The following is a 26,654-nucleotide window of genomic DNA, read 5'->3' as shown; positions in this document are numbered from 1 at the left end:
GCACACTAGTAAACCTAGGGTTTACAGGCTACAGATCCTCTCAGCTCTGATACCCCCACCACTCTACAGCTCCTGACCCCCTCCTCCAGTCTGCTCTTACTGTCCAGATAATGTTTCAAATACATCCCCGCATCCATCTCAAAGCAAAACAAAGCAACTTCCAATCCGCCCTAGGTTGGAACTTCCTTTTCTTCACATATTTGGTAGAAATTATATAGCTGAAAGTCTGTCTCTTTAAAAACTTGCCGTAAGACATTGATAATTCTTATGAAGGATGTGTGAGGGTATGAAAGGTGTGAGGGTGGCAGCTATCTCTAAGATACTATCTTACTAACACCACTATTAGGTTATGGCCTTTGTGTTGGCAGTGTGTTGGCAGCCTCTCATGCCCTTGACTGCTTTCCATTCTGATGAAAACCATAGAAATCACTCTACCATAGCTGACTAGAGTGATCGCTAGCAACTAACTAGCCAGCTAGCCCAGTAGTGATACTGCTCCATCCTTCAATCCCTTCAGAATTATGATGCTAACGTGACATATAAACAAAAGGAAAACAAAAACATGAGATTTCCCCCTTAGAGAGTAGCAAGAGGGGCCAGGCACAGTGGTTCACGCCTGTAATCCCACCACTTTGAGAGGCTGAGGTGGGCAGATCACCTGAGGTCGGGAGTTCGAGACCAGCCTCACCAAATGGAGAAACCCCGTCCCTACTAAAAATACAAAATTAGCCGGGCGTGATGGTGCAGACCTGTAATCCCAGCTACACGGGAGGCTGAGACAGGAGAATCACTTGAACCCGGGAGGTGGAGGTTGCGGTGAGCCATGATCACGCCATTGCACTCCAGCCTGGGCAATAAGAGTGAAAATTTAGTCTCAAAAAAAAAAAGTAGCAAGAGGGCAAGGCAGGAAGTCCTATTTTATATGTGAAAGTGTATTCTAGTGTAACGTACAGGAGCTCTGACAAAAGATGTGCAGAATTATAGCTTTATTGTGAGTCATTCTTTGTATTTATAAGTAGAAAGTTGATAATCTTTCTCAAGTTAAAAAAATAATGCTGGGGGAGATGGTGTTTGTGTGAGTGAAAAGAAATGCAGATGGTTTAAATGTCTCAAGGCCTGATACTCTTCCCCAACTTCCTTAAGAAACTAACTGGCTTGAAAAAAGTCATTCTGCAAAAGAGGGAAAAAAAGTTGGATCTTCCAGTTGCTGAGAAGGGATGTTTACGCAATATGAGCCTAAAGGGAACAGTTACCCCTGTACGGATTACCATACATTCCCGTTTTGGAGGGAAAAAAGTTTGCTAGAGAATGCAAAATGGCGACCTCCAGTGACGTCATACCTGTCTCGGTCGCGTCCTGGGTTCTCTGTAAGGGCGGAAGCGGGCTACAGCCGCCTCACTATGGGCGGTCGTGGCTACCATGCAAAAGGAAAAGTTTCAGCGTCGGGCGGATGTGTACCGGCGGTACTATAGTAAGGGCGGAAGTTCTCCTTTAAGGGCGGAAGTTCTCCTTTTAAGGGCGGAAGGCTTTAGCCCCAAAATGGCTTCGGCCCCTGTCGCGTTACAGTCACTTCCGGGGCGGATCGGAAGTTGCTTTGTTTTGCTTCGAGATGGCTGCGGGGATGTATTTGGAACATTATCTGGACAGTAAGAGCAGGCTGGAGGTGGGGGTCGGGGCTGCAGAGTGGTGCGGGGATCAGGGATGAGAGGATCTGTAGCCCTTAAGTCCCAGTGACGAGAAGGTCACAATTATGAAGGGGTTCTGTGGCAGGAAATATTGGAGGGTGCGGAAAAGAGGGGGTGGGGCAGCAGGATCGAGGCCCCGCTGTTGGGTGTAGACGAGGGAGGGGTGCGGTGTGGGGGTTAGAGACGTGTCTTGAAGGGCTGGTGTGCTTGGCCGGGAAGATAGTTGCTGCCCCCATTCTGCAGGGTCTCCAGCCTCAGGGTAGATTTTTTTTCCCCGTAGTCGTTCAGAATCGTTATCACCCGCTGCTATTTGGAGCAGCGGTAAAGACCTCCACTCCATTCTTCCTCAAAAGTGGCTTCTCTTGGGGTTGAGAGTGGTGGTGGTGAGTGACCATTGTCAGATGATGAACTAGAACGCTTCTCTTCATGGAGTAAAGATCTAATTCCCATCAAATGAAAATCTGGTGTTTATGCCATTTATGTAAACCACCCCTGCACAAAGCCTATCGCTCTATGCGCTTACATTTGTTTTAGGGCCCGGAGTCATTTATTCAACAAATATTTATTGAGGTCCTGCTATGGGTCAGACATAATGGCAGGCACTAGAGATAGAAAAATGAGTAAGACAAGGCTCCTGCCCTCAAGAAGCTCACGATCTAGTAGGAAACAGATTCTGCAAATAATTATAAAACACTGTGACAAGTGAAATAATGGAAATACATTAAAAAGGACACTTGGTAGGCAACACTGGAGAAAAGGGGGGTAATTACCTGGGGATGTAGGAAAAGCTTTACAGCGGAGGTGATGTTTGAATAGGGTCTTGAAGGTTATTTGCCAGTGAGGAGAGAAAAAAGGAATTCCAGGTTGGGGAAAGCATCCTTGAAGGTACTGTGATGGGTTTGTGGCAAGGTCAAGAAGGGTGTTTGATATTTATGACTCAGAGGTCAGCGTATTTGATATTTATGAATCTAAGGTAAGAAATTGAAAAACGAGACTGGAGAAAGAGGCTGAGGCTAGATTGGACAAGGTCTTTTAAGCCAAACGAAGAAGTTTGCATTTTAAAGTAGAGTATGATTTTTATAGAGGAAAATGACTAATTTATGGTAAATTGGAGCATGATATTGTTGATAACAGAGATCAATTAGTGATAACATTCCAGGACAGAGATAAGAACTTGATTTTAGGGAGTTACAGAAGTATTTAGGAGTTAAATATGAAAGGACTGACTGAATGACTGAGTGGTTGAGAGAGAAGGAAGAATCTAAGGTGGCTTCTTCCTGCTTAGAAAGTGAGGTAGACAGGCTGGGCACAGTAGCTCATGCCTGTAATCCCAGCACTTTGGGAGGCCAAGGCGGGCAGGTCACTTGAGGTCAGGAGTTTGAGACCAGCCTGTCCAACATGGTGAAGCCCAGTCTCTACTTAAAAAAAAAAAAAAAATTAGCTGGGCATGGTGGCATGTGACTATAATCCCAGCTACTTGGGAGGCTGAGTCAGGAGAATCACTTGAACCCAGGAGGTGAAGATTGCAGTGAGCTAAGATCATACATACCACTGCACTCCAGCCTGGGCGACAGAGAGAGACTCCGTGTCCCTCTCAAAAAAAAAAAAAAAAAAAGGCTGGTGGCCAGGTGCGGTGGCTCATGCCTGTAATTCCAGCACTTTGGGAGGCTGAGGCGGGCTGATCATGAGGTCAGGAGATCGAGACCAGCCTGGCTAACATGGTGAAACCCTGTCTCTACTAAAAATAAAAAAAATGGCCAGGTGTGGTGGTGTGCCCCTGTAGTCCCAGCTACTCAGGAGGCTAAGGCAGGAGAATCACTTGAACCTGGGAAGTGGAGGTTGCAGTGGGCTGAGATCACGCCACTGCACTCCAGCCTGGGCAACAGACTGAGACTCCGCCTCAAAAAAAAAACCAAAAACAAAAACAAAAAGGCTGGGAGCGGTGGCTCACACCTATAATCCTAGCACTTTGGGAGGCTGAGATGGGTGGATCGCCTGAGCTCAGGAGTTCCAAGACCAGACTGGCTAACATGGTGAAACCCCGTCTCTACTAAAAATCCAAAAATTAGCTGGGCCTGGTGGCAGACGCCTGTAATCCCAGCTACTTGGGAGGCTGAGGCACAAGAATCCCTTTAATCCGAGATTGCGCCATTGCACTCCAGCGTGGGCGACAAGAGCGACACTGCACCTCAAAAGAAAAGAAAAGAAAGTTACTCAGCGGAGAAAAGATCATGCTAACTGCTGCAGAGATATTTTTTAGGATAGGCTTAATAACACCATTAGATTTGGTAAATCACCAGTGACTCAATCTTGTGAACTGGTGGTAGCAGACCTGAAGTTGTAGGTTTAAACAGTAGAGGCATTTTATTTTTTTAATTTATTTTATTTTAATTTTTCAGTTTGTTTGTTTTTGAGACAGTCTCACTCTGTCGCCCAGGCTGGAGCGCAATGGTGCGATCTTGGCCCACTGCAATCTCTGCCTCCCAGGTTCAAGTGATTCTCCTGCCTCAGCCTCTCGAGTAGCTATGATTACGGTGCCCACCACCATACCCAGCTAATTTTTGTATTTTTAGTAGAGACGGGGTTTCACTGTGTTGGCCAGGCTGGTCTCGAACTCCCGACCTCAGGTGATCCACCCACCCTGGCCTCCCAGAGTGCTGGGATTACAGGCATGAGCCACCGGGCCAGGCCTTTTATTTTTAATATATATATTTAATTTTTATAGAGACAGGATCTGGCCACGTTGCCCAGGCTGGTCTCAAACTCCTGAGATCAAGCGATCTACCTGCCTTGGCCTCCCAGAATCCTGGGATTACAGGTGTGAGCCACTGTGCCCAGCCAGTAGAGGCATTTTTAAAGTTTTAGGTGGAGTCTTGGGAAGAGATTTTTCTTGTACTGGGGTGACAAATATTCATGCATTTATTCAAGTATTTACTGAGTACCTGCTCTTTGCAAGTCATAATTCTAAACACTAGGGAAACAGGAGAGAATATGATAGCCATGTTCAGCCTGGGGAGACAGATACCAAATAACTAATTACACATTATTATTTTTTTATTTTTTTGTTTTTTGAAACGGTCTTGCTCTTTTGCCCAGGCTGCAACCTCCACCTCCCTGGTTCAAGCAATTGTCCTGCCTCAGTCTTCTGAGTAGCTGGAACTACAGCCATGGGCCGCCATGCCCATCTAATTTTTTTTTTTTTTTTTTTGGAGACGGAGTCTTGCTCTGTTGCCCAGGCTGGAGTGCAGTGGAGCGATCTCGGCTCACTGAAAGCTCCACCTCCTGGATGCACGCCATTCTCCTGCCTCAGCCTTCCGAGTAGCTGGGACTACAGACGCCCGCCACCACGGCCAGCTAATTTTTTTGTATTTTTAGTAGAGACGGGATTTCACCATGTTAGCCAGGATGGTCTCGATCTCCTGACCTTGTGATCTGCTCTCCTCGGCCTCCCAAAATGCTGGGATTACAGGCGTGAGCCGCCGCGCCTGGCCTAATTTTTGTTTTTTGTTTTTGAGATGGAGTCGCACTCTGTCACCCAGGCTGGAGTGCAGTGGTGCGATCTCAGCTCACTGCAACCTCCACCTCCCGGATTTAAGCAATTCTTGTGCCTCAGCCTCCCAAGTATCTGGGATTACAGATTTCACCATGTTGGCCAGGCTGGTCTTGAACTCCTGGCTTCAAGTGAGCCACTGCCTCGGCCTCCCAAAGTGCTAGGATTACAGGCGTGAGCCACTGTGCCTGGCCCTAATTTTTGTATTTTTAGTAGAGATGGAGTTTTGACAGGTTGCCAAGGCTGGTCTTGAACTCCTGGCCTTGAGTGATCCATCTGCCTTCCAGAGTGCTGGATTACAGGCGTGGGCCACCGCACCCAGCCAACTAATTACACATTTATTTAATTACAGTTGGATAAGTGTTTTAAAAAGGTGGATAGAATATCTTGACATAGATCTAGGGCAGTTAACAGAGTCTGGGAAAGTTGAGTTTGAGCTGAACTTTGGAAGAACGAACAGGAATTTAATAGGTCAGGAGGGATGGGGTGGATGGGATGAGGAAAAGCAAGCAGTGCATTCCAACTAGAGAGAACAGCATGTGGAAAGCCAAATGGCAGGAGGAGCACAGGCCAGTTTGAGGCGGTGAGAGGAGGCCAGTATGGGCGGAGCAGAGCACAAAGGGAGACTGACAAGAGTTAAGGCTGGTGTGAGGTAAGCGAGGGCCAGAAAGCGCAGAACATCTTCAGAGCAATAGGAAGTTACCAGAAGGTTATAAGCTGGAGAGTGACTTGATTAGGTTTGCATTTTTTATTTTTGTGGTTTTTTTTGTTTTTGTTTTTTTGAGTCAGTGTCTTGCTCTCTCATCCAGGCTGGAGTGCATTGGCGTGATCTCGGCTCACTAAAACCTCCACCTCCCAGGTTTAAGGGATTTTTGTGCCCCAGCCTCCCAAGTAGCTGGGATTACAGGCGTGTGCAGCAAACCCGGCTAAGTTTTTGTATTTTTGATAGAGACAGAGTTTCACCATGTTGCCCAGGCTGGTCTTGAACTCCTCAGCTCAGCTGATCCGCCCACCTGGGCCTCCCAAAGTGCTGGGATTACAGGCATGAGCCACCATGCCTGGCCAGGTTTGCATTTTTTAAAAAGGACATTCTGGCTACTATATGGAAGTAGATTGGAAGTGTCATGTGTATAATAGAGGATACCAGGAGACTATTTGTAATTTGAGGACAAAGAGCTTGGAGGCAGAGATAGAAAATAAAAGAAAAGGGCCGGGCTTAGTGGCTCATACCAGTAATCCCAGCACTTTGGGAGATCAAGGCGGGTGGATCACCTGAGGCCAGGAGTTCAAGACCAGTCTGGCCAAAATGCTGAAACCCTGTGTCTACTAAAAATACAAAAATTAGTCGGGTGTGGTGGCGCACGCCTGTGGTCCCAGCTACTCCAGAGGCTGAGGCAGGAGAATCACTTGAACCCAGGAGGTGGAGGCTGCAGTGAGCCAAGATCATGCCACTGCACTCCAGCCTGGGCAACAGAGCAAGACAGACTCCGTCTCAAAAAACAAAAAAAGGAAAAGAAAGGAAAGGGAAGAGCTTTTTTTTTTTTTTTTTTTTGGAGACAGAGTCTCGCTCTCTCACCATGCTGGAATGCAGTGGTGCAATCTTGGCTCACTGCAACCTCTGCCTCCCGGGTTCAAGTGATTCTCCTGCCTCAGCCTCCTGAATAGCTGGGATTACAGGTACGTGCCACCACGCCTGGCTAATTTTTATATTTTTAGTAGAAACAGGCTTTCGCTATGTTGGCCAGGTTGGTCTCGAACTCCTGACCTCGTGATCCACCTGTCTCAGCTTCCCAAAGTGCTGGGATTACAGGCTTGAGCCGCCACACCTGACGGGAAGAGCTTATTTGTAAAGGAAGGTCACTGAAGGCGAAAAGGGTGGGATAGCCATGCAGAAATGGAAAGGTTTTGTAGAGAAAGAGTTAAGCATGGCCTGTCATGAGAGAACTGATAAATCCTGTCACAGATAAATCCAGAGGTTCAGAGGAAGGAAAACTGAGCTGCTCTTTATTTTTTGTTTGTTTTTTTTTTCTTTTTGAGATGGAGTCACTCTGTCGCCCAGGCTGGAGTGCAGTGGTGCAATCTCGGCTCACTGCAAGCTCTGCCTCCCAGGTTCACGCAATTCTCCTGCCTCAGCCTCCTGAGTAGCTGGGACTACAGGCGCCCGCCACCATACCTGGCTAATTTTTTTGTATTTTTAGTAGAGACGGGGTTTCACCATGTTAGCCAGGATGGTCTCGATCTCCTGACCTCGTGATCTGCTCTCCTCGGCCTCCCAAAGTGCTGGGATTACAGGTGTGAGCCACCATGCCTGGCCGTTTGTTTGTTTTTGAGACAGGGTCTTGCTGTATTGCCCAGGCTGGAGTGCAGTGGCTCGATCAAGGCTCACTGCAACCTCTCCCTCCTGGATTCAAGTGATTCTCAGGCCTCAGCCTCCCAAGCAGCTGGGATTAGAGATGCACACCATCACACCGGGCTAATTTTCATATTTTTAATAGAGATGGGGGTCTCGCCATGTTGGCCAGGCTGGTCTTGAACTCCTGGCCTTGAGTGATCTACCCCCTTGGCTTCCCAAAGTGCTGGGATTGCAGGCGTGAGCCACCATGTCCGGCCTGAACTGCACTTTAAAAGGAGCTGTAAGGCCTGTGCACAGTCAGTCCTGTGATTGTTTCTCTCTCTTCCCTAGGTATTGAAAACCTTCCCTTTGAATTACAGAGAAACTTTCAGCTCATGAGGGACCTAGACCAAAGAACAGAGGGTACGTATAGAGTAAAAAGTTTTTGTATATAATGAGTGTGTGTAATCATTTATTTTTCTACTTGGTGTTACCATATCATCTGGTATGATCTGGAGAACTGTGGCTTTTCTCTCTCCTTTTTTATGTTCTTGGAATTCTTAAAACAGGGTAATGATCCTCATTTGTGTATCAGCTTTTTCATAACAAATAGAGTATTGTGAAAATGCCTCAAGAATTCAAAGATGCTGTGTTCTTTATGTCTTCCTCGAGAATAATTAGCCAGGCTGGCTCACACCTGTAATCCCAGCACTTTGGGAGGCCTAGGCGGGCAGATAACTTGAGGCCAGGAGTTTGAGATCAGCCTGGCCACATGGTGAAACCCCATCTCTACTAAAAATACAAAAACTAGCCAGGTGTGGTGGCATGCACCAGTAATCCCAGCTACTTGGGAGGCTGAGACATGAGAATCGTTTGAACCTGGGAGGTGGAGGTTGTAGTGAGCCCAAATCATGCCACATGTCACTGCACTCCAGCCTAGGCAACAGAGCAAGACTCTGTCTCAAAAAAAAAAAAGAAGAATTAAAGAAAGTCAACTGGAGTCATTTCTGCCCTCCACGTTTGATATATTTATAGGATGACTAGAATGTTTCTACTTCTCTCATTGTTAATGTTACTGTCACAAATTCCCAGTGTGACTTTAGACTGCAACATATGTTGGTAGATGGGAGGTTTGCTATATGAGAAGTCCTTAAAAAGAGAAAGAAAAAAGAAAGAGGAAAGAAAAAAAAGCAGTAATTGACAACAGGATCTCTACACCATTCACACTTACAGAAGCATTAGATACCATCTCCAGCCTGGAACATTGAGCAAATTTGGCTGCATTGGGGCATTCACTTGGTTTCTTCAAAGATGTCTGTTGGAGCTGTTCCCATACCCACTGAAGGATCTGTAGTCTTGTCTTCATTCTATGTAGCCATGTTCAAGGATGTAACAAACTGGTTTTGAGATACATGAAGCTGTGTCTTAAGTTACTCTGGGTTTACACATGAAAAGGTGAACATCATCGAAAACCCTGGACGTAGTTCCCTGAGAACTGCCTGCCGAATGGTGAGAACCAGATTGCTTTTTTTGTAACACAGTTCTAACTCTTGAGTTCATGCATGGAAAGACCAGTTGGAGATTATGGAACTATATGCTTTTTCAGCTTCTTCCAAGAGCCTGGAATGAAGTGGAGTATAAACAGTGTATTCACAGATCCTCCTGGTTATCTGTTGCTGCACTATGTTAGAGTCGGACTTGTCTCTTACTACTGACATATTTATGAGCCCCTCCAAATATTAGTAAACATCTGTAGTCTCAGTGTCCTGGGACATTACCATTCTTCCAATATTAAAACATTTGGGGCCGGGTGTGGTGGCTCATGCCTGTAATCCCAGCACTTTGGGAGGCAGAGGCGGGTGAGTCTCCTGCGATCAGGAGTTTGAGATCAGCCTGGCCCATATGGTGAAACCCTGTCTCTACTAAAAATACAAAAATTAGTCGGGTGTGGTGGCGCATGCCAGTAATCCCGGCTACTCAGGAGGCTGATGCAGGAGGATTGCTTGAACCTGGGAGGTGGAGTTTGCAGTGAGCTGAAATCACACCACTGCACTCCAGTCTGGGCAACACAGTGAGACTCGGTCTCAAAAAATAAAAAAATAAAATAAAACAAAACATCTGGGAGACCGGGTGCCGTGGCTCATGTCTGTAATCCCAGTACTTTGGGAGGCCGAGGCGGGCAGATCACTTGAGATCAGAACTTTGAGACCAGCCTGGCCAACATGGTGAAACCACATCTCTATTAAAAATGCAAAAGTTAGCCAGATGTGGTGGCGCACACCTGTAGTCCCAGCTACTTGGGAGACTGAGGCACGAGAATCCCTTGAACCCAGGAGGCAGAGGTTGAGGTGAGCCAAGATTGTGCCACTGCACTCCAGCCTGGGCAACAGAGCGTGACTCCGTCTCAAAACAAAAAAACGTGTTTGGAGCAATATCTAGGATGGACAAACAGGAAAAAAAAAAGTGATGGAAAATGAAAGAAGTAATGATGAGCCAAATAGGGTGGGCAGCCTGGCTGCAGTGGCTCACACCTGGAATCCCAACACTTTGGGAGGCTGAAGTAGGTGGATCATTTGACCAGGAGTTCAAGACCAGCCTGGGCAATATAGTGAAACCTCATCTCTAGAAATAATTTTTTTAAAAAAATTATCAGGGTGTAGTGGCATGTGCCTGTGGTCCCAGCTACTCCAGAGGCTGAGATGGGAGATCATTTGAGCTCAGAGGTTGAGGCTGCAGTGTGATCCATGATCATGCCACTGCACTGCACCCAACCTGGGCAATAGAGTGAGAACCTGTCTTAAAAAAAAAAAAAAAAAAAATAGAGTGGGCAGTAAGATAAGCAGAATTGTTACATGGATGTTGGAGTAAGGTCTAATTTTAAATTGTGTGATATACTCAACTACTCAGGAGGTGAAAACATAGAATCACTTGAGGACAGGAGTTGGAGGCAAGCCTAGGCAACAAACATAAGAGAGAACCTGCGCCTGCCTCTAAAAATAAATAGATTAGGCCAGGCATGGTAGCTCACCCCCTATAATCCCAGCACTTTGGGAGGCTGAGGCAGGCAGATTGCTTGACCCAGGAGTTCGAGACCAGCCTGGGTAACGTGGAAAAACCCTGTCTCTACAAAAAAATAGAAAAAATTAGCCAGGCGTGGTGGTGCCTGAGATGGGAGGATCACCAGAGCTCAGGAAGTTGAGGCTGCAGTAAGCCGTGATTGTGCCACTGCACTCCAGCCTGGGCGACAAAGTGAGACCCTGTGTCAAAAAGAAAAAATACTAATAATTTTGAAATGTATGATATTGATGTACAGACTTGGAAACCAGCAACAGCATATGACTCAGCCTGATTTGCGGCAGACAACTGCTGTGGGATGTTTTTGAGAAGGAAACAATGGCTTTTGAGACAAAATTCAAGAAGCAGCAAGCCCTTCAAAGAAGTATCTTCAAACATCTACAAAAATATACTTCATATTAATGTAGTGTGCAAAGGATCCCTTGCTGTGTTTCAATCATTTAAATTCCAACTATGATAGCAATGTTTTCAGCACCTTGAACGGATCTTTAAAGCAAATATTGTCAGTATGTTCCATTACTTGAGTGCATGGCACAGTACCTCTGAACATTCAGTACTTTTTAGTTGGAAGGTTATGCTAGTCAATGGAAAAGGTCCAAAGAACAAAAGGAAGAAATGTGTTTCACCTAGCCACTCAGGGGCCACTGTGACCAGGCCTCTGTCTCTGTTGTAGACCTGAAGGCTGAAATTGACAAGTTGGCCACTGAGTATATGAGTAGCGCCCGCAGCCTGAGCTCCGAGGAAAAATTGGCCCTTCTCAAACAGATCCAGGAAGCCTATGGCAAGTGCAAGGAATTTGGTGACGACAAGGTGCAGCTTGCCATGCAGACCTATGAGATGGTATGGCCCTGTTCATGGCTCCCCACCTACCTCCCATCTAATCCTCAGGGTCTTAGACCCCTCCTTCAACTGTGTTGGGATCTGTTTGGGGTCTGTGAGATCCATAAACTCTGCCTTAACCTATTTTCTTTCATTGGAGATAGTTTTGTACCTCTCCTTTCTCCTTCCTTTCCACCCAGGTGGACAAACACATTCGGCGGCTGGACACAGACCTGGCCCGTTTTGAGGCTGATCTCAAGGAGAAACAGATTGAGTCAAGTGACTATGACAGCTCTTCCAGCAAAGGCAAAAAGAGTGAGGAGGGGGGCGGGGCTGTGAGAGGTGGGGCGAGGATGGAAAGGGAGAAGAAGTCAGCTCTTCATCTGGTGGGAAGTTTGGCACCAGGTTGGAAAGAGGGGGAGAGAAGAGGACTTAACCCATCTTTCTGTCTCCCTGCCTTCTGGCTTTCTCCCTCTTCCCTAGAAGGCCGGACTCAGAAGGAGAAGAAAGCTGCTCGTGCTCGTTCCAAAGGGAAAAACTCGGATGAAGAAGCCCCCAAGACTGCCCAGAAGAAGTTAAAGCTCGTGCGCACGTGAGTGTATCAGGGAGCCCTTTGCCGGATGACATCCTCTTCTCTCCCAGTGCCCCATCCCAGCCTGCACCGCCCCCTGCCACTTTCTATATCTCTGCGCCAAGAACTCTTCTTATCATTTTGGTATCTGCTGGAGAAGCCACAAATCATTTGCCCTACCAGGATCTCCTGCCACCTCTGAAAGCCTCAGGCTTTAGCTTCCCTTCCTGCAGATGACACTTTCTCTTCCTCTTGGCATGCAGAAGTCCTGAGTATGGGATGCCCTCAGTGACCTTTGGCAGTGTCCACCCCTCTGATGTGTTGGATATGCCTGTGGATCCCAACGAACCCACCTATTGCCTTTGTCACCAGGTCTCCTATGGAGAGATGATTGGCTGTGACAACCCTGATGTGAGAAACATTTTGCCTCAGGATGGGGGGTTGTGAGGGGCACGAAGGGAGTGGGTACAAGAGGGAAAATCCCACAGTTGAGTACTGGGACTTCAGAATAGAAGAAAGATGGGCTGGACGTAGTAGCTCTTGCCTGAAATCCCAGCGCTTTGGGAGGCTGAGGTGGGCAGATCACGTGAGGTCAGGAATTCGAGACCAGCCTGGCCAACATAGTGTAACCCCTTCTCTACCAAAAATACAAAAATCAGCTGAGCATAGTGGTACACGACTGTCATCCCAGCTACTCGGGAGGCTGAGGCAAGAGGCAGGAGAATTGCTTGAACCTGGGAGGCAGAGGTTGCAGTGAGCTGAGATCACACCACTGCACTCCAACCTGGGCGACAAGAGCAAGACTCTGTCTCAAAAAAAAAAAAAAAAGCCTGAAAGCCTGGCGCTGTGGCTCACGCCTGTAATCCCAGCACTTTGGGAGGCCAAGGTGAGCGGATCACTTGAGATCAGGAGTTCGAGACTGGCCTGGCCAACACGGTGAAACCCCGTCTCCACTAAAATATACAAAAATTAGCCAGGCATGGTAGCGTGTGCCTGTAATCTCAGCTGCTCGGGAGGCTGAGGCAGGAGAATCGCTTGAACTCGGGAGGCGGGGGTTGCAGTGAGCTGAGATCATGTCATTGCATTCCAGCCTGGGCAACAGAGTGAGACTCTGTCTCAAAAAGAAAAAAAGAATAGAAGGAAGATGGTGGGAACTGGTTGGCCTTGAGACTTCCAAGAATTCTCCAAAAGGATGGAGTAAAGGACAGGATGTTCCTAAGGAATCTGGAGGGGCTTTCTCTCCTTCCTCTGGCCCTTCCTGGCCCCTGACTACTTCTTTCTTCCTCTTCCAGTGTTCCATTGAGTGGTTCCATTTTGCCTGTGTGGGGCTGACAACGAAGCCTCGGGGGAAATGGTAAGTGGCAGGATTTGGAGGGTCCCTAAGTTGAGTGGTCGAGGGCATTCTCCCTTTCACTCACTTTTCTCTCCCCTTCTCTGTTTCAGGTTTTGCCCACGCTGCTCCCAAGAACGGAAGAAGAAATAGATAAGGGCCTTGGATTCCAACACAGTTTCTTCCACATCCCCTGACTTGGGCTAGTGGGCAGAGGAATGCCTGTGCTGGGGCCAGGGGTTCAGGGAGGAGTGGATGGCACAGTGCTGTCATCCCTTCTCCTCCCCTCTCCCCACTCCCGGTGCTGAGGCTGCATCAAACCCTGGTAGGGAGGGGTGCCGCAGCCACTAACGGTATGTGCTCTCCTTCAGCCCTCTCCCTTCGGAGGGACGTGGTCTTGCCCACTGTCCTTTTGCCTCCATGCTGAGGTTGGTGCTGTATTTCAGAGGGAGGGTCCTTTTCATTCCCCTTGCTTTGTATTTAAGGACTGGGGCATAGCATGGGGGCAGTCCCCCAGACCTCTTCATTCCCCCTCCTCCTGTGGTGAGGGCTAGGTGTGATCAACACTTTTCTTCTCCATTCCCTTCCTGCTTTTTTCATGGTGGGGGATCCACCAGGTCATCTAGGCTCTGGCCCTAGTTGCAGGGGCACCCCTTCCTCTGTGCCAAGAGGATTCATCCTGGCCTTGTGAATGGGAGAGGGGCACAGTGGCATGCAGATAACTCACATGTAAAAGGAACTTGGGTAGGTAAATAAAAGCTATACATGTTGGCCTGCTGTGTTTATTGTAAAGACACTGTTTTAGTAAACATGCTGAGCATTCTTTTTGCATCCTCTGGGTTGGATGCGATGTGAGAGGATGGCATGCCAGAATTAGGACACGACATGAAACCAGAGTGGTGCCTCTGTCCGAGAACCCGTAAGTTCTCAACTTGGGAAAGACAGAGGTGCTGGAGGGTGGGCCTCAGACCAGGGGGTCTCCAAAACTTTGTAAATCATGCATCTTTTCCCGATAAAACATCTTTCACTTATTTTCCAATAAATGACGTATTTGTGCTATACATGTATACTGCTATACTATACATTAGCTTGACTTCTTTTTTTTTCCTTTGAGGCGAAGTCTGACTGTCGCCAGGCTGGAGTGCAGTGGCATGATCTCCGCTCACTGCAGTCTCCGCCTCCTGGGTTCAAGTGATTCTCCTGCCTCAGTCTCACAAGTAGCTGGGACTACAGGCACATGCCACCATGCACAGCTAATTTTTGTATTTTTAGTAGAGATGGAGTTTCACCATGTTGGCCAGGATGGTCTCCATCTCTTGACCTCATGATCTGCCTGCCTTGGCCTCCCCAAGTGGTGGGATTACAGGCGTGAGCCACGGCGCCCAGGCTGATTTCTTTTTTTTTTTTTTTTTTTTTTTTTTTAAAGTAGGCCAGGCCCGGTAGCTCACGCCTGTAATCCCAACACTTTGGGAGGCCAAGGGAGGTGGATCACCTGAGGTCAGGAGTTCAAGACTAGCCTGGCCAACATGGCGAAACCCTGTCTCGGCCAAAAATACAAAAATTAGCTGGGTGTGGTCATAGGTGCCTGTAATCCCAGCTACTCGAGAGGGTGAGTCAGGAGAATCGCTTGAACCTGAGAGGCAGAGATTGCAGTGAGCTGAGATCGCACCACTGCATTCCAGCCTGGGCGATAGTGAGACTCCGTCTCAAAAAAATAAATAGGCTGGGTGCGGTGGCTCACACCTGTAATCCCAGCACTCTGGGAGGTTGAGGTGGGTGGATCACCTGAGGTCTGGAGTTCGAGGCCAGTCTGGCCAACATGTTAAAACCCCGTCTCTACTAAAAATACAAAAATTAGCCAGATGTGGTGGCATGTGCCTATAATCCTAGCTACTTGGGAGGTTGTGGCAGGAGAATCACTTGAACCCAGGAGGCAGAGATTGCACTGTGCTGAGACCAGGCATAATTTTTGTATTTTTAGTAGAGACTGGGTTTCACCCTTTTTTTTTTTTTTTTGAGATGGAGTCTCACTCTGTCATGCAGGCTGGAGTGCAGTGGCATGATCTTGGCTCACTGCAACCTCCGTCTCCTGAGTTCAAGCGATTCTCCTGCCTCAGCCTCCCGAGTAGCTGGGACTACAGGCACATGCCACCACGCCCGGCTAATTTTTTGTATTTTTAGTAGAGATGGGGTTTCACCGTGTTAGCCAGGATGGTCTCGATCTCCTGACCTCGTGATCTGCCCGCCTCAGCCTCCCAAAGTGCTGGGATTACAGGCATGAGCCACCGCGCCAGCCGAGTTTCCCCATTTTGGCCAGGCTGGTCTCAAACTCCTGGCCTCGAGATCCACCCTCCTTGGCCTCCCAAAGTGCTGGAATTCCAGGAATGAGCCACAGTGCCTGGTCTCTATTTTATTAATTTATTTTATTTATTTATTTTTTTGAGACAGGGTCTCACTTTGTCACCCAGGCTGGAGCACAGTGGTGAGATCTCAGCTCACTGCAGCCTCAACCTCTGAAGACTCAGGTGATTCTCCTACCTCAGCCTCCCCAAGTAGTAAGTGGGACAACAGGCGCACACCACCACACCTGACAATTTTTGTATTTTTTGTAGAGACAGGGTTTTGCCATGTTGCCCAGGCTGGTCTGGAACTCCTGGGCTCAAGGAATCTACCCGCCTTGACCTCCCAAATGCTGGGATTACAGGCATGAGCCAGCAAGTCTGGCCCAAGACAATTTCTTGTTTTATTTTTCTTTTTTACTTTTGTTTTTGGGTGGGGACAGGGCCTCACTTTGTCACCCAGGCTGGAGAGCAGTGGCCCGATTGCACCTCACTGCAGCCTTGGCCTCATGGGCTCAAGCGATCCTCCCACCTCAGCCCCCCAAGAAACTGGGACTACAGGCATGTGCCACCAGGCTTGGCTAATTTTTTGTACTTTTTGTAGAGACGAGGTTTCGCCCTGTTGCCCAGGCTGGAATTTCTCATTTTAAACACAAAACAGGTACAAAAACAAAAGTTTTCCTCCCATACCTCAGTGGACTGTCTTACTCGATTGCCCCTTGGAAACCACTTTCGTAGACCACTGAGCCACTCTCTTGTTTTCCCCTTGGACCCATTTTGCTCATGGAGGCGCCCTGTCTAGTTCCTACCCAGATAGACCTTGACTTGGTTTTGCACATTCCATCTCTGCCTGCGCTTAGCTCTAGACCTCACGACCTGTTGGGCAAGTTGCTTCCCTAAGCCCCAATTTCTTTTCTGTAAAACGAATGATAGTGTATCCACCTTATGGGATTCCTATGGCAATGAAGTAAGGTAGTGCATGTAAAGACTCCAAGTGGCTGGCCACGGTGGCTCACACCTGTAATCCCAGCGCTTTGGGAGGCCGAGATGGGCAGATCACTTGAAGTGAGGAGTTCAAGACCAGCCTGGCCAACATGGTGAAACCCAGTCTCTACTAAAAATACAAAAATTAGGCCGGGCATGGTGGCTCACGCCTGTAATCCCAGCACTTTTGGAGGCCGAGGTGGGCGGATCACAAGGTCAACAGATCGAGACCATCTGGCCAGCATGGTGAAATCCCATCTCTACTAAAAATACAAAAATTAGCTGGGCGTGGTGGCACGCACCTGTAGTCCCAGCTACTCGGGAGGCTGAGGCAGGAGAATCACTTGAACTCGGGACGCCGAGGTTGTAGTGAGCCAAGATCGCGCCACTGCACTCCACCCTGGGCGACAGAGTAGGACTCCGTCTCAAAAAAAAAAAAGAAAGAAAGAAAAACGCTAAGTGAAGGTAGCTTTTGCCATTCCTACCATCTCGATGGGCTCAGGCCACTTGAGGGCCCTGAGATCCCGGCTGTCGAGGCCCCGCCCCGGCCCGCTCTTTGTGACGCGTGGGCGGTGCCCGCGTGCGCCCCGCCCCGCGCCTGCGGCTCTCTCTGCGGCTTGGCCCGTTAGAGGCGGCTTGGGTCCGCGGAACGCGGGCGGATCTTCTGCGGCCATGAGGAAGCCAGCCGCTGGCTTCCTTCCCTCACTCCTGAAGGGTGAGAGGTTTACACCTGCTCCAACAGACTCTCCCCGGGCTAGTCCTCTCCCTCCCGAGAGCTCTGCTTTTACGGTTGCTGGATCGCTTCCTCATGGTGGTCGCGCTGGGTCGGCTTCCTAGCTCCTGGGATACTCCCATCTCCCCCCGCCCGCGGCCGGACCTTTGCCTCTGTCTCTAGACTCCCCCCACCCTGGTCAGCAGGGATAACCCGCACCCCGTTCCTAATTTGCCAGTCTGGGTCTGTCTGCCCTGGTCTCGGAGCGGGTTTTTGGGTTCGGTCCTTCAATCATCCGTTCGCCCGCCCCGCAGTGCTGCTCCTGCCTTTGGCACCTGCGGCAGCCCAGGGTTCGACTCAGGCCTCCACTCCAGGCAGCCCTCTCTCTCCCACCGAATACGAACGCTTCTTCGCACTGCTGACTCCAACCTGGAAGGCAGAGACTACCTGCCGTCTCCGTGCAACCCACGGCTGCCGGAATCCCACACTCGTCCAGCTGGACCAATATGAAAACCACGGCTTAGTGCCCGATGGTGAGGGCCAGACTAGGGGGGAAACCGAGGCACCCAGAGTATTCACCCAAACCTCAGGGCAAAAACCCCTGTGCTCATGTGAGGCGAGGAAGGGCATGGCTGGCACCTCACCATGAGCTCGTACTCTCCACCCTCCCCATGGCGTGGAGTCCATTGCCCACAGCCCCACCCCAAGCTCCCCCACGGGTTCATCTTCTCTACCCCTGCCCTTTCTCAGGTGCTGTCTGCTCCAACCTCCCTTATGCCTCCTGGTTTGAGTCTTTCTGCCAGTTTACTCAGTACCGTTGCTCCAACCACGTCTACTATGCCAAGGTGAGGCCCAGGACAAAGGTTGGATTTGGTGCCCCGGGGCCAAGGGAGAGGCGGCAGCAGTGGGGAGTTGAGGAAGGGTTCCAGGAGAGTCATCCTTAGCTCCTCCTTCCCTGCCATTTTGCCAGTCATTTACCCAGATTATATGTGAATACAGTCTCACCTTGGATATTCAGATTGAACAATTCTGTTACTGCAAGAAAAGTAGAGAAGAGACTGGGCATGGTGGCTCACGCCTGTAATCTCAGCACTTTGGGAGCCCGAGGTGGGCAGATCACCTGAAGTCAGGAGTTCGAGACCAGCCTGGCCAACATGGTGAAACCCTGTTTCTACTAAAAATACAAAAAAAAAAAAAAAAAAAATAGCCGGGCTTGGTGATGGGTGCCTGTAATCCCAGCTACTCTGGAGGCTGAGGCAGGAGAATTGCTTGAACCCGGGAGGCAAAGGTTGCAGTAAGCCGAGATGATGCCACTGCACCCTATCCTGGGTGGCAGAGTGAGACTCTGTCTCAAACAAACAAAAAAAAAAACAGGGACTAGTGCGGTGGCTCACGCCTGTAATCCCAGCACTTTGGGAGGCCAAGGCAGGTAGATCATAAGGTCAGGAGTTCGAGACCATCCTGGCTAACACGGTGAAACCCTGTCTCTACTAAAAATACAAAAAATTACCCAGGCGTGGGTGGCAGGAGCCTGTAGTCCCAGCTACTCGAGAGGCTGAGGCAGGAGAATGGCGTGAACCTGGGAGGCGGGGCTTGCAGTGAGCCGAGATCGCACCACTGCACTCCAGCCTGGGTGACAAAAAAAAGTAGGGAAGAGGGATGGGAAGAGGCAAAGAGATAAGCCCTTCCGTTTCTTTGAACAGGTCAGTGATTTTGAGTCAAATGCAAAAGTGACAGCAGGGATGTGGCCCAGACAAACAGAGGTTCACATTCTGAAGGGACCCTTTCTCAGGTCTAGAGGGTTCCAGCAGGGACCATGTCCCTTTATCCCTGCCTAGAAACTGTGAGAGATAAGACATGCTGGAAAAGGGGTTGAAGAACCAGCTGGAGCAGAAGTCTGCCCTTTAGGAAAGGCTTTCCCATTTTCCTTCTCTTCCTGCAGAGAGTCCTGTGCTCCCAGCCAGTCTCTATTCTCTCACCTAACACTCTCAAGGAGATAGAAGCTCCAGCTGAAGTCTTGCCTACCACGATGACTTCCCCCATCTCAGCCCACTTCACAGGTGAGGCCCTCTAAGCAGCTGGGAGACCACCAGCTCCTCCCACAATTCCCAGAGCCCACAACGTAAGGCATCCATGGCAGGGAAATGGGAAGCATGTTGGGTGGGAAGGGGGCGCCAGCAGGCAGCTGTTTACACAAAGGAGTGTCAGCTTTTTATGAATACAAGTTAGGGCTCTCCTGGACCAGAATCTCTTCTGCCATTACTTACGATTTTGCCCTGAATCCATTTTTCCCAATTCCAAAGACATTGTTGCATTGGAAGACCTCTGGGCCCTTTATAAGCTAATGTCTTCACTTTAGAAAGGATTGGCTGCTAGCTACTCAGCATACTTGGTGTTTCCTAAGGGAGAGGGACAAACGGTGGTATTTGAGGTGGAAGTTAGGGAAGGAAGAGTGCTTGCCAGGCAGGTGGGAAGGTGATGCATACCACCAGCCTTACAGTTGCCGTGGTAATGTTCTTTTAGTTTAAGACTTATATTCTTTTCTGTGTGTATAAGTGTGACTTGGTCTGCTTTGTTTATGTGTGTGTCCCTCTGTGAACAAAGACACTCAGGGGCTAGAAGCCTGGCTGTCTGTTTCCCTTCTCTCTAAACCCTGCTGTAGTGACGGAACGCCAGGCCTTCCAGCCCTGGCCTGAGAGGCTTAGCAACAACGTGGAAGAGCTCCTACAATCCTCCTTGTCCCTGGGAGGCCAGGAGCAAGCGCCAGAGCCCACACAGGAGCAAGGAGTGGAGCACAGGCAGGAGCCGATGCAAGAACACAAGCAGGAAGAGGGGCAGAAACAAGAAGAGCAAGAAGAGGAACAGGAAGAGGAGAGAAAGCAGGAAGAACGACAGGGGACTAAGGAGGGACTGGAGGCTGTGTCTCAGCTGCAGACAGACTCAGAGCCCAAGTTTCACTCTGAATCTTTATCTTCTAGCCCTTCCTCCTTCACTCCCCGGGTACGAGAAGTAGAGTCTAGTCCTATGATGATGGAGAACATCCAGGAGCTCATTCGATCAGCCCAGGAAATGGGTGAAATGAATGAAATATATGATGAGAACTCCTACTGGAGAAACCAAAACCCTGGCAGGTATAGGAAATTTTGACTCTGTCATCCACGCTGCCCTCCCTTCTGCCTTCCTTGGGAATGAGAAGCCCGTCTTCCTAGCTTCAGCCTCCAGATCCACTCAGACCTGTCTGGGCTTCAGGCACAGCTAGCAACCGCCTCTCCAATTCTGTACCCACTGTTGGCTTAAGCACTGCTCAAATGCTTATTCTCTATGTAAGCCCTGTACCTGGAGCTACCAGACTTGGGTTCTGGTCTTGTCTCTGCCCTGTTTAGCATTGCAGTCCTGAGAAAGTTATTTCTCCTTTCGGGCCCTCAGTTCTTCATTTGAAAAACAAGGCGATTTGTCCAGAGGCCTCTAAGGCCCCATGCTAAGCGTGCTGAATGTGTGTGACCAAAGCAGACACTAAGGGAAGGGGAGGAGACTGGATGTAGTTTCCTGCCCGGGCCACCTGGCCCAGCCCCACCCTCAGTGCTGTCTTCTTGCAGCCTCCTGCAGCTGCCCCACACAGAGGCCTTGCTGGTGCTGTGCTATTCGATTGTGGAGAATACCTGCATCATAACCCCCACGGCCAAGGCCTGGAAGTACATGGAGGAGGAGATCCTTGGTTTCGGGAAGTCGGTATGCCCGCCATACTGTCTAATGGATACGTGCCACTGGGCATCCTCTTGGCCAGGCACTGTGCTAGGCTATGGGAGTGGAGGATGAGCAGGAGAAGCATGAGACATAGCTGGAGAGATTCTCTCCAAGTGGGACTCTTTTCTTAGGAAGGACATTACCAGTCCACCTTAAAGGAGGAAGGCTCAAGACCCAGTCTGGAATGCAATCCAGTCCAGAATTCATTCTTCACCTCTTCACCTCCCTGAGTTGCCAGGCTTCCAGATTTCACTTTTTTTTTTTTTTTTTTTTTTTTGACAGGGTCTTGCTCTATTACTCAGGCTGGAGGAAAGTGGTGCGCTCATGGCTCACTGCAGCCTTGACCAGCTGGGCTCAAGTGATCCTCTCATCTCAGCCTCCCGAGTAGCTAGGACTATAGGCATGTGTCACCATGCCTGGCTAATTTTTTTTATTTTTTTGTAGAGATGGGGTCTCGCTTTGTTGCCCATGTTTGTGTAGAACTGCTGGGCTCAACCAATCCTCCTGCCTCAGCCTCCCAAAATGCTGGGATTACAGGCATGAGCCACCATGCCCAGCCCTGAGTCAACTCTTGATTCTTGATCCAGCTCACCATCTTCCTAGCTTTGCCTTAGATGCAGCTCTTCTTCTTTCCAGAGAGTTCATAGAACCCATTCCAGGGAATCTGTAAAGAGATTCCAGTCTCAGTGTGTCCTCAACAACCAGCACGTCTACTCCCAGGAAAATATACCTTAGATTTTCACAAATAATACAATTTAGCAAACATTTCTCGAGAGCTCAGATACCATCCATTCATCTGTTTGTTCAACAAATACTGATTGGAAGGACAAGAATAACTTAAAAATGAATGAGGTAGAGCATACTTGTCCTATATAAATCCAGAATTTCTATAAAGCTCACGTAACTAGGATAATGTGAAATTGGGATGGTGACAGACAAATAGACTACCCAGAGCCCAGAAACAGATTTTCTATGACCGATTTGTGGGAAAAGAGGAACTCCCATTTATGGTACTGGAATGATGGGTTACCCATGAGGAAAAAATGAAATTGAATTTCTATCTTACACCATACACAAAAAACATTTCAAGATGATTTAAAGACTTAAGCGTTTCACACCATATACAAAAATTAACTCAAAATGGATCAAAGACCTAAATGTAAGACCTAAAAGTGCCTATAAAACTCTTAGAATAAAACTTAGATGTATTTTGTCATTAAAAAAAACAAATACTGACTGGGGACAAACTCTACTTGATATTTAAGATGTTAGCAGTCGTGCACTAGAGCCAGTCCTCTGTCCTCCTGGAATCTAGCGCCGCAGAGAGACAAGGAAATATGCAGGATGGTGTGATGGGATCAATGCTGTAGCAGGGATAGGCACAAAGTACAGAGAGCAGATGAGGTGGGTTGGGGACAACTCTCCATGTTTGGGAGGATCAGAGGGTGCTTCCAAGAAGAACTGATGTTTAAACTGAGACCTGAAGATAAAAGAAGTGAATCCAGGCAAAAGAAGGGGCTTAGTAGAAGATTCCTGATAGAGAATAGTATGTGCAAAGGCTATGATGCAAAGAAGAGTAGAAATTTCTTTTTGTATTTTTTTGTAGAGACAGGGTCTCGCCATGTTGCCCAGGCTGATCTCAAACTCCTGGGCTCAAGGAATCCGTCTCAGCCACTTCCACTCAGCTGGAATTACAGGCATGAGCCACCGTGCCTGGCCCAAAGAAGAGGTAGAAATTTCATGAGTGAAATTAGTATGCTAACAATGAGCATACCGTTTCCGCTCTTAAGGGGCCAAGGACCCATGAGGGAGTTAATATGGATACAGTAATATTACAAAAGGAGTGTGGTCAGTGAGGTTCTTAAACAAAATGTAACAAGTTCAGGGTTTTATGGAGGGAGCTCACTGGATTTGATGGCTTAGATAAGAGGACAGTAAGGAGTAAGTCCCTTTTACCTGGAGCCAGAGCAGCAGGAGACAGAGTCGAAGAGATCAACACAGTCATGATGCAAAAGTTCTTGAATGGCAACATGAGCATTTGCACTTAATTTGATAGGAAAGGGGAATCCAATAAGGATTTCTGGCCAGGGATATGATGCCTCCCTTATGTGGGAGGAGCAGGCAAGGTGCTGTAGGAGATGTCATGCACTGTGACAGGCTGTGCCCATGGGGGAGGAAGGAGGACCGTGGGACTGACAAAAGATGCTGCTTAGCACGATCTCCTGCTAGTGCTGAGGAAGCTGAGGGCAGAATCCAGCTGGGAGATTGGTAACTCCACTCTGAAGAATAGCTTCCAAGAACTTGGAGGTTTCCAACCCAGGTACTTGGATAGAGCATAGGTTTTAGAGTTGGAAGGACCTGGACCCATGTCCCAGCTTCCCCATCTGTTAGATAAGTGGCTTTGAGCAACTTAACCTCACTGAGAGTCAGTTTCCTTGTGAGTAAATGAGAGTAATATTAGTATCTCTGCTATTATAGGGTTGTCGTGAAAACTAAATGAAATGAGAGCATGTGTAGCCATAGTGCTGGCACTGGGTCACCTCTTTGTAAATATTAGCATTATCATTAGCAGAGGTGGCAGGGGAGGGTTATGAGTTCTTTTCAGATAGGCTAAGTTGGGGTATCTGTAAGATCACCTGATCACAGACATCTGTCAGGCACTTGGCAATGAGGATTTGGAGCCCAGGAGAGAGATCAGAGCTGGTGATAAAAGATCTGGGTGTCACCTGCAGATAGACGATTACCTACGAGTAGGTAAATCATCCAGGAAAAGGGTGAAGAAATAGCTGAGGCAAGGTCCTTGAGGAACCCTTGGGGAGGAGGACAAGTAGAAAACCCAGAGAAGCTTCTGGAAGAGGCTAAATGCAAAGACATTCTGCAGGGCCCACCCTGGAGGGCTGAGGCGTGGGAGAAGGCAGGCCGCTGACTCTCAGCTTCAGCCTCACCCATTCCCCTGCCCCAGGTCTGTGACAGCCTTGGGCGGCGACACATGTCTACCTGTGCCCTCTGTGACTTCTGCTCCCTGAAGCTGGAGCAGTGCCACTCAGAGGGCAGCCTGCAGCGGCAACAATGCGACACCTCCCACAAGACTCCCTTTGTCAGCCCCTTGCTTGCCTCCCAAAGCCTGTCCATCGGCAACCAGGTACCTAGCCCGGCAGCCTGCAGTGGGAAAGGCAGAACTGGGTGGCGGGGGTTGGGGTGGTGGTGGCCAGCAGGAGGGAAGGAGCACGCACCTCTCCCCTATGTCCTATGCCACAGGTAGGGTCCCCAGAATCAGGCCACTTTTACGGGCTGGATTTGTACGGTGGGCTCCGCATGGACTTCTGGTGCGCCCGGCTTGCCACGAAGGGCTGTGAAGATGTTCGAGTCTCTGGGTGGCTCCAGACGGAGTTCCTTAGCTTCCAGGATGGGGATTTCCCCACCAAGGTCAGAGCCCTTCCCCAAAGCTCAGCCGCATCCCTACCCTCATCCCATTCCTTCCAGTTACTTGCTGTGAGTAGCCCTAGTTTGTGGGAGGGGGCTTGGGCCCCTGGCTTCTGAGAATCTGTCCTCACTGAACCTCCTGCCTCTCTCCAACAGACCATTGCACCCCACCCCACCCTCCACCAATAGAGCAGGCAAAGGAGTGGGGACCCAGAGGGCTGAGAAAACACAGGAGCTAGAGGTTCTGGTCCCAGCTCTGCCAGTTACTTGATGAGTGGCTATGATCAAGTCACTTCCTACTCAATCAAAGTTAGAGTCATCTCTACAAGAAATGACTAAGTGACACATGCACCACTCCCCAACCCTGTGATCCAGGACTTCCCGGCCTCAGCCTGACGGGCTCTTCCCAGCTCTTCCGGTGCCTTCCCTGCTCAATTAAATCAACTTGGCTCCCCATTCCCCTGAGTTACCTCCCCTGTGGAATGACCTGTTGTTTTAGAGCCAGGCCTCTCCTCCTGTAGTTAGCAGGGAAAACCAAGGCAAGGAAAAGTAAGGGCAGCTGAAGCAAGGGCTGGTAGCTGAGCTGAGGGGCCCATGTCCAGCTCTTGTCCCTAGGCCCCTTGATCTGGAACGGGGAGGCGAGGTCCAAAGAAGGCAGTGACTCACTTCCCCCTTCCCTCATCTACCATTACTAGAAAAATCCTTGACATCAGGCCACTAATCGGGTCCCTGTCCCATGTTCTGGACCCTCATCTGCCCTGTCCTGCCCCATTTCCGCTTCCTCAGCCACTTTCCCAGTAAGCTGACTGGCAGCCTCATAGTCTCCCAGGCTCCTGGCTTCTTCCCAGCAACCTGTGACAGAGTGGGAGGGGAAAGGCAGAGGGAAAGCGGACTGAGGGGCCGCCTGTGTGTGGAAGGCCTGGGTCTTGGGCCACACCCTGCCCCTGGCTCTGCCCTAGCAGCTACTCCCTGGAGTGCTGCTGTCTGGTGAGGCTTCTGATACCCCTTTCCCTCTCCCTGGCTCTTGGCTTAGATTTGTGACACAGACTATATCCAGTACCCAAACTACTGTTCCTTCAAAAGCCAGCAGTGTCTGATGAGAAACCGCAATCGGAAGGTGAGCACCCCTGCCTGCCCCTCCTTCTCCCCATCGGAAGGTGAGCACCCCTGCCCGCCCCTCCTTCTCCCCATTGGAAGGTGAGCACCCCTGCCCGCCCCTCCTTCTCCCAGCACCCCCTCAGTCAGTCACCATAATTGGTCTATTCTGAGGCCCCCTCTGCGAGCAGCTAGGATGTGGAAAGCGGTTCCTGCTTGCATCTTTGGGGCAGAGGCCTCCACCAGCAGGCTCTCCTCCATTCCTCCAGTCCTGGAGGAAGCAAGGCCCTCCTAGGCAGGTGGTGGGTAACAGAGGAGGGCCCTGAGAGCACCACAGGAAGAACCCTTGGCTGGGCTGGGACTTGGATGTTGAGGTCTCGGTCTGTCTCCTCTTCTTACTCACCAAGTAGCCTGGGATGAGGCACTTCCCCCTCTGAGCCTCAGCCGCCTGTTTCTGCATGAAAGGGGTTGGGCTGCTTGATGTCTCCTCTGCCTTTAAAAACCCACATTTGAGTTTCCTCCTTCCCTCTACTGCCATGTGCCCATGGCTGCCCACCTCTCGTTCTTTTGGGCTTCTGACACCTCCCCTCCTCCCTACTCCTGGCGCCTGGCTCTGTGATACAGACTGTCTGCACTGAATCCCTGTGTAGGTGTCCCGCATGAGATGTCTGCAGAATGAGACTTACAGTGCGCTGAGCCCTGGCAAAAGTGAGGACATTGTGCTTCGATGGAGCCAGGAGTTCAGCACCTTGACTCTAGGCCAGTTCGGATGAGCTGGCGTCTATTCTGTCCACAGCCCAGCCCAACCTGCCCACATTCTCTATTGTTTTGAGACCCCATTGCTTTCAGGCTGCCCCTTCTGGGTCTGTTACTCGGCCCCTACTCACATTTCCTTGGGTTGGAGCAACAGTCCCAGAGAGGGCCACGGTGGGAGCTGCGCCCTCCTTAAAAGATGACTTTACATAAAGTGTTGATCTTCAGCCTGTGTGGCCTGT

The 26,654-nt window shown here is 49.5% G+C and overlaps 2 protein-coding genes across 9 annotated transcripts; both read left to right on the top strand.

Moving 5' to 3' along the window:
• Positions 1-1,541: 1,541 nt before the first annotated feature.
• On the top strand, positions 1,542-14,133 carry ING4 (inhibitor of growth family member 4). 8 transcript variants are annotated; one of them, XM_024257304.2, is made up of 8 exons: positions 1,542-1,646; positions 7,919-7,990; positions 11,316-11,482; positions 11,662-11,767; positions 11,948-12,053; positions 12,296-12,443; positions 13,325-13,386; positions 13,476-14,133. In XM_024257304.2, exons 1-8 carry the CDS (start codon positions 1,610-1,612, stop codon positions 13,513-13,515), a joined length of 738 nt encoding a protein of 245 aa, XP_024113072.1. In that variant the 5' UTR covers positions 1,542-1,609; the 3' UTR covers positions 13,516-14,133. The 8 variants fall into 8 exon arrangements, with proteins under 8 accessions (XP_024113072.1, XP_024113071.1, XP_024113070.1 ...); XM_024257303.2 differs by having other exon boundaries at positions 11,945-12,053; XM_024257302.2 differs by having other exon boundaries at positions 11,662-11,776.
• Positions 14,134-17,236: 3,103 nt separating this feature from the next.
• On the top strand, positions 17,237-26,639 carry ACRBP (acrosin binding protein). The gene is made up of 10 exons (XM_024257126.2): positions 17,237-17,400; positions 17,712-17,930; positions 18,148-18,242; positions 19,340-19,457; positions 20,060-20,528; positions 20,994-21,126; positions 24,104-24,283; positions 24,400-24,567; positions 25,598-25,681; positions 26,310-26,639. The coding sequence occupies exons 1-10, from the start codon at positions 17,358-17,360 to the stop codon at positions 26,430-26,432; spliced, it is 1,632 nt and encodes a 543-aa protein (XP_024112894.2). The 5' UTR covers positions 17,237-17,357; the 3' UTR covers positions 26,433-26,639.
• The last annotated feature ends 15 nt before the right edge of the window (positions 26,640-26,654 follow it).

This window comes from Pongo abelii, chromosome 10 (genome assembly GCF_028885655.2).
Source record: "Pongo abelii isolate AG06213 chromosome 10, NHGRI_mPonAbe1-v2.0_pri, whole genome shotgun sequence".
Lineage (NCBI taxonomy): Eukaryota > Metazoa > Chordata > Mammalia > Primates > Hominidae > Pongo > Pongo abelii.
Note: the sequence above shows the minus strand (reverse complement) of the source record. Positions and strands in the feature narration are given on the sequence as shown.

Excerpts from the sequence above, each read along its gene's own strand:
- ING4 (XM_024257301.2), top strand. The coding sequence starts at position 1,610 with ATGGCTGCGGGGATGTATTTGGAACATTATCTGGACA. Across the intron at positions 1,647-7,918 it reads TTTGGAACATTATCTGGACA|GTATTGAAAACCTTCCCTTT; the intron begins GTAAGAGCAGGC and ends TCTCTTCCCTAG. Across the intron at positions 7,991-11,315 it reads CCTAGACCAAAGAACAGAGG|ACCTGAAGGCTGAAATTGAC; the intron begins GTACGTATAGAG and ends TCTCTGTTGTAG.
- ACRBP (XM_024257126.2), top strand. The coding sequence starts at position 17,358 with ATGAGGAAGCCAGCCGCTGGCTTCCTTCCCTCACTCCTGAAGG. Across the intron at positions 24,568-25,597 it reads ATGGGGATTTCCCCACCAAG|ATTTGTGACACAGACTATAT; the intron begins GTCAGAGCCCTT and ends CTCTTGGCTTAG. Across the intron at positions 25,682-26,309 it reads TGAGAAACCGCAATCGGAAG|GTGTCCCGCATGAGATGTCT; the intron begins GTGAGCACCCCT and ends ATCCCTGTGTAG.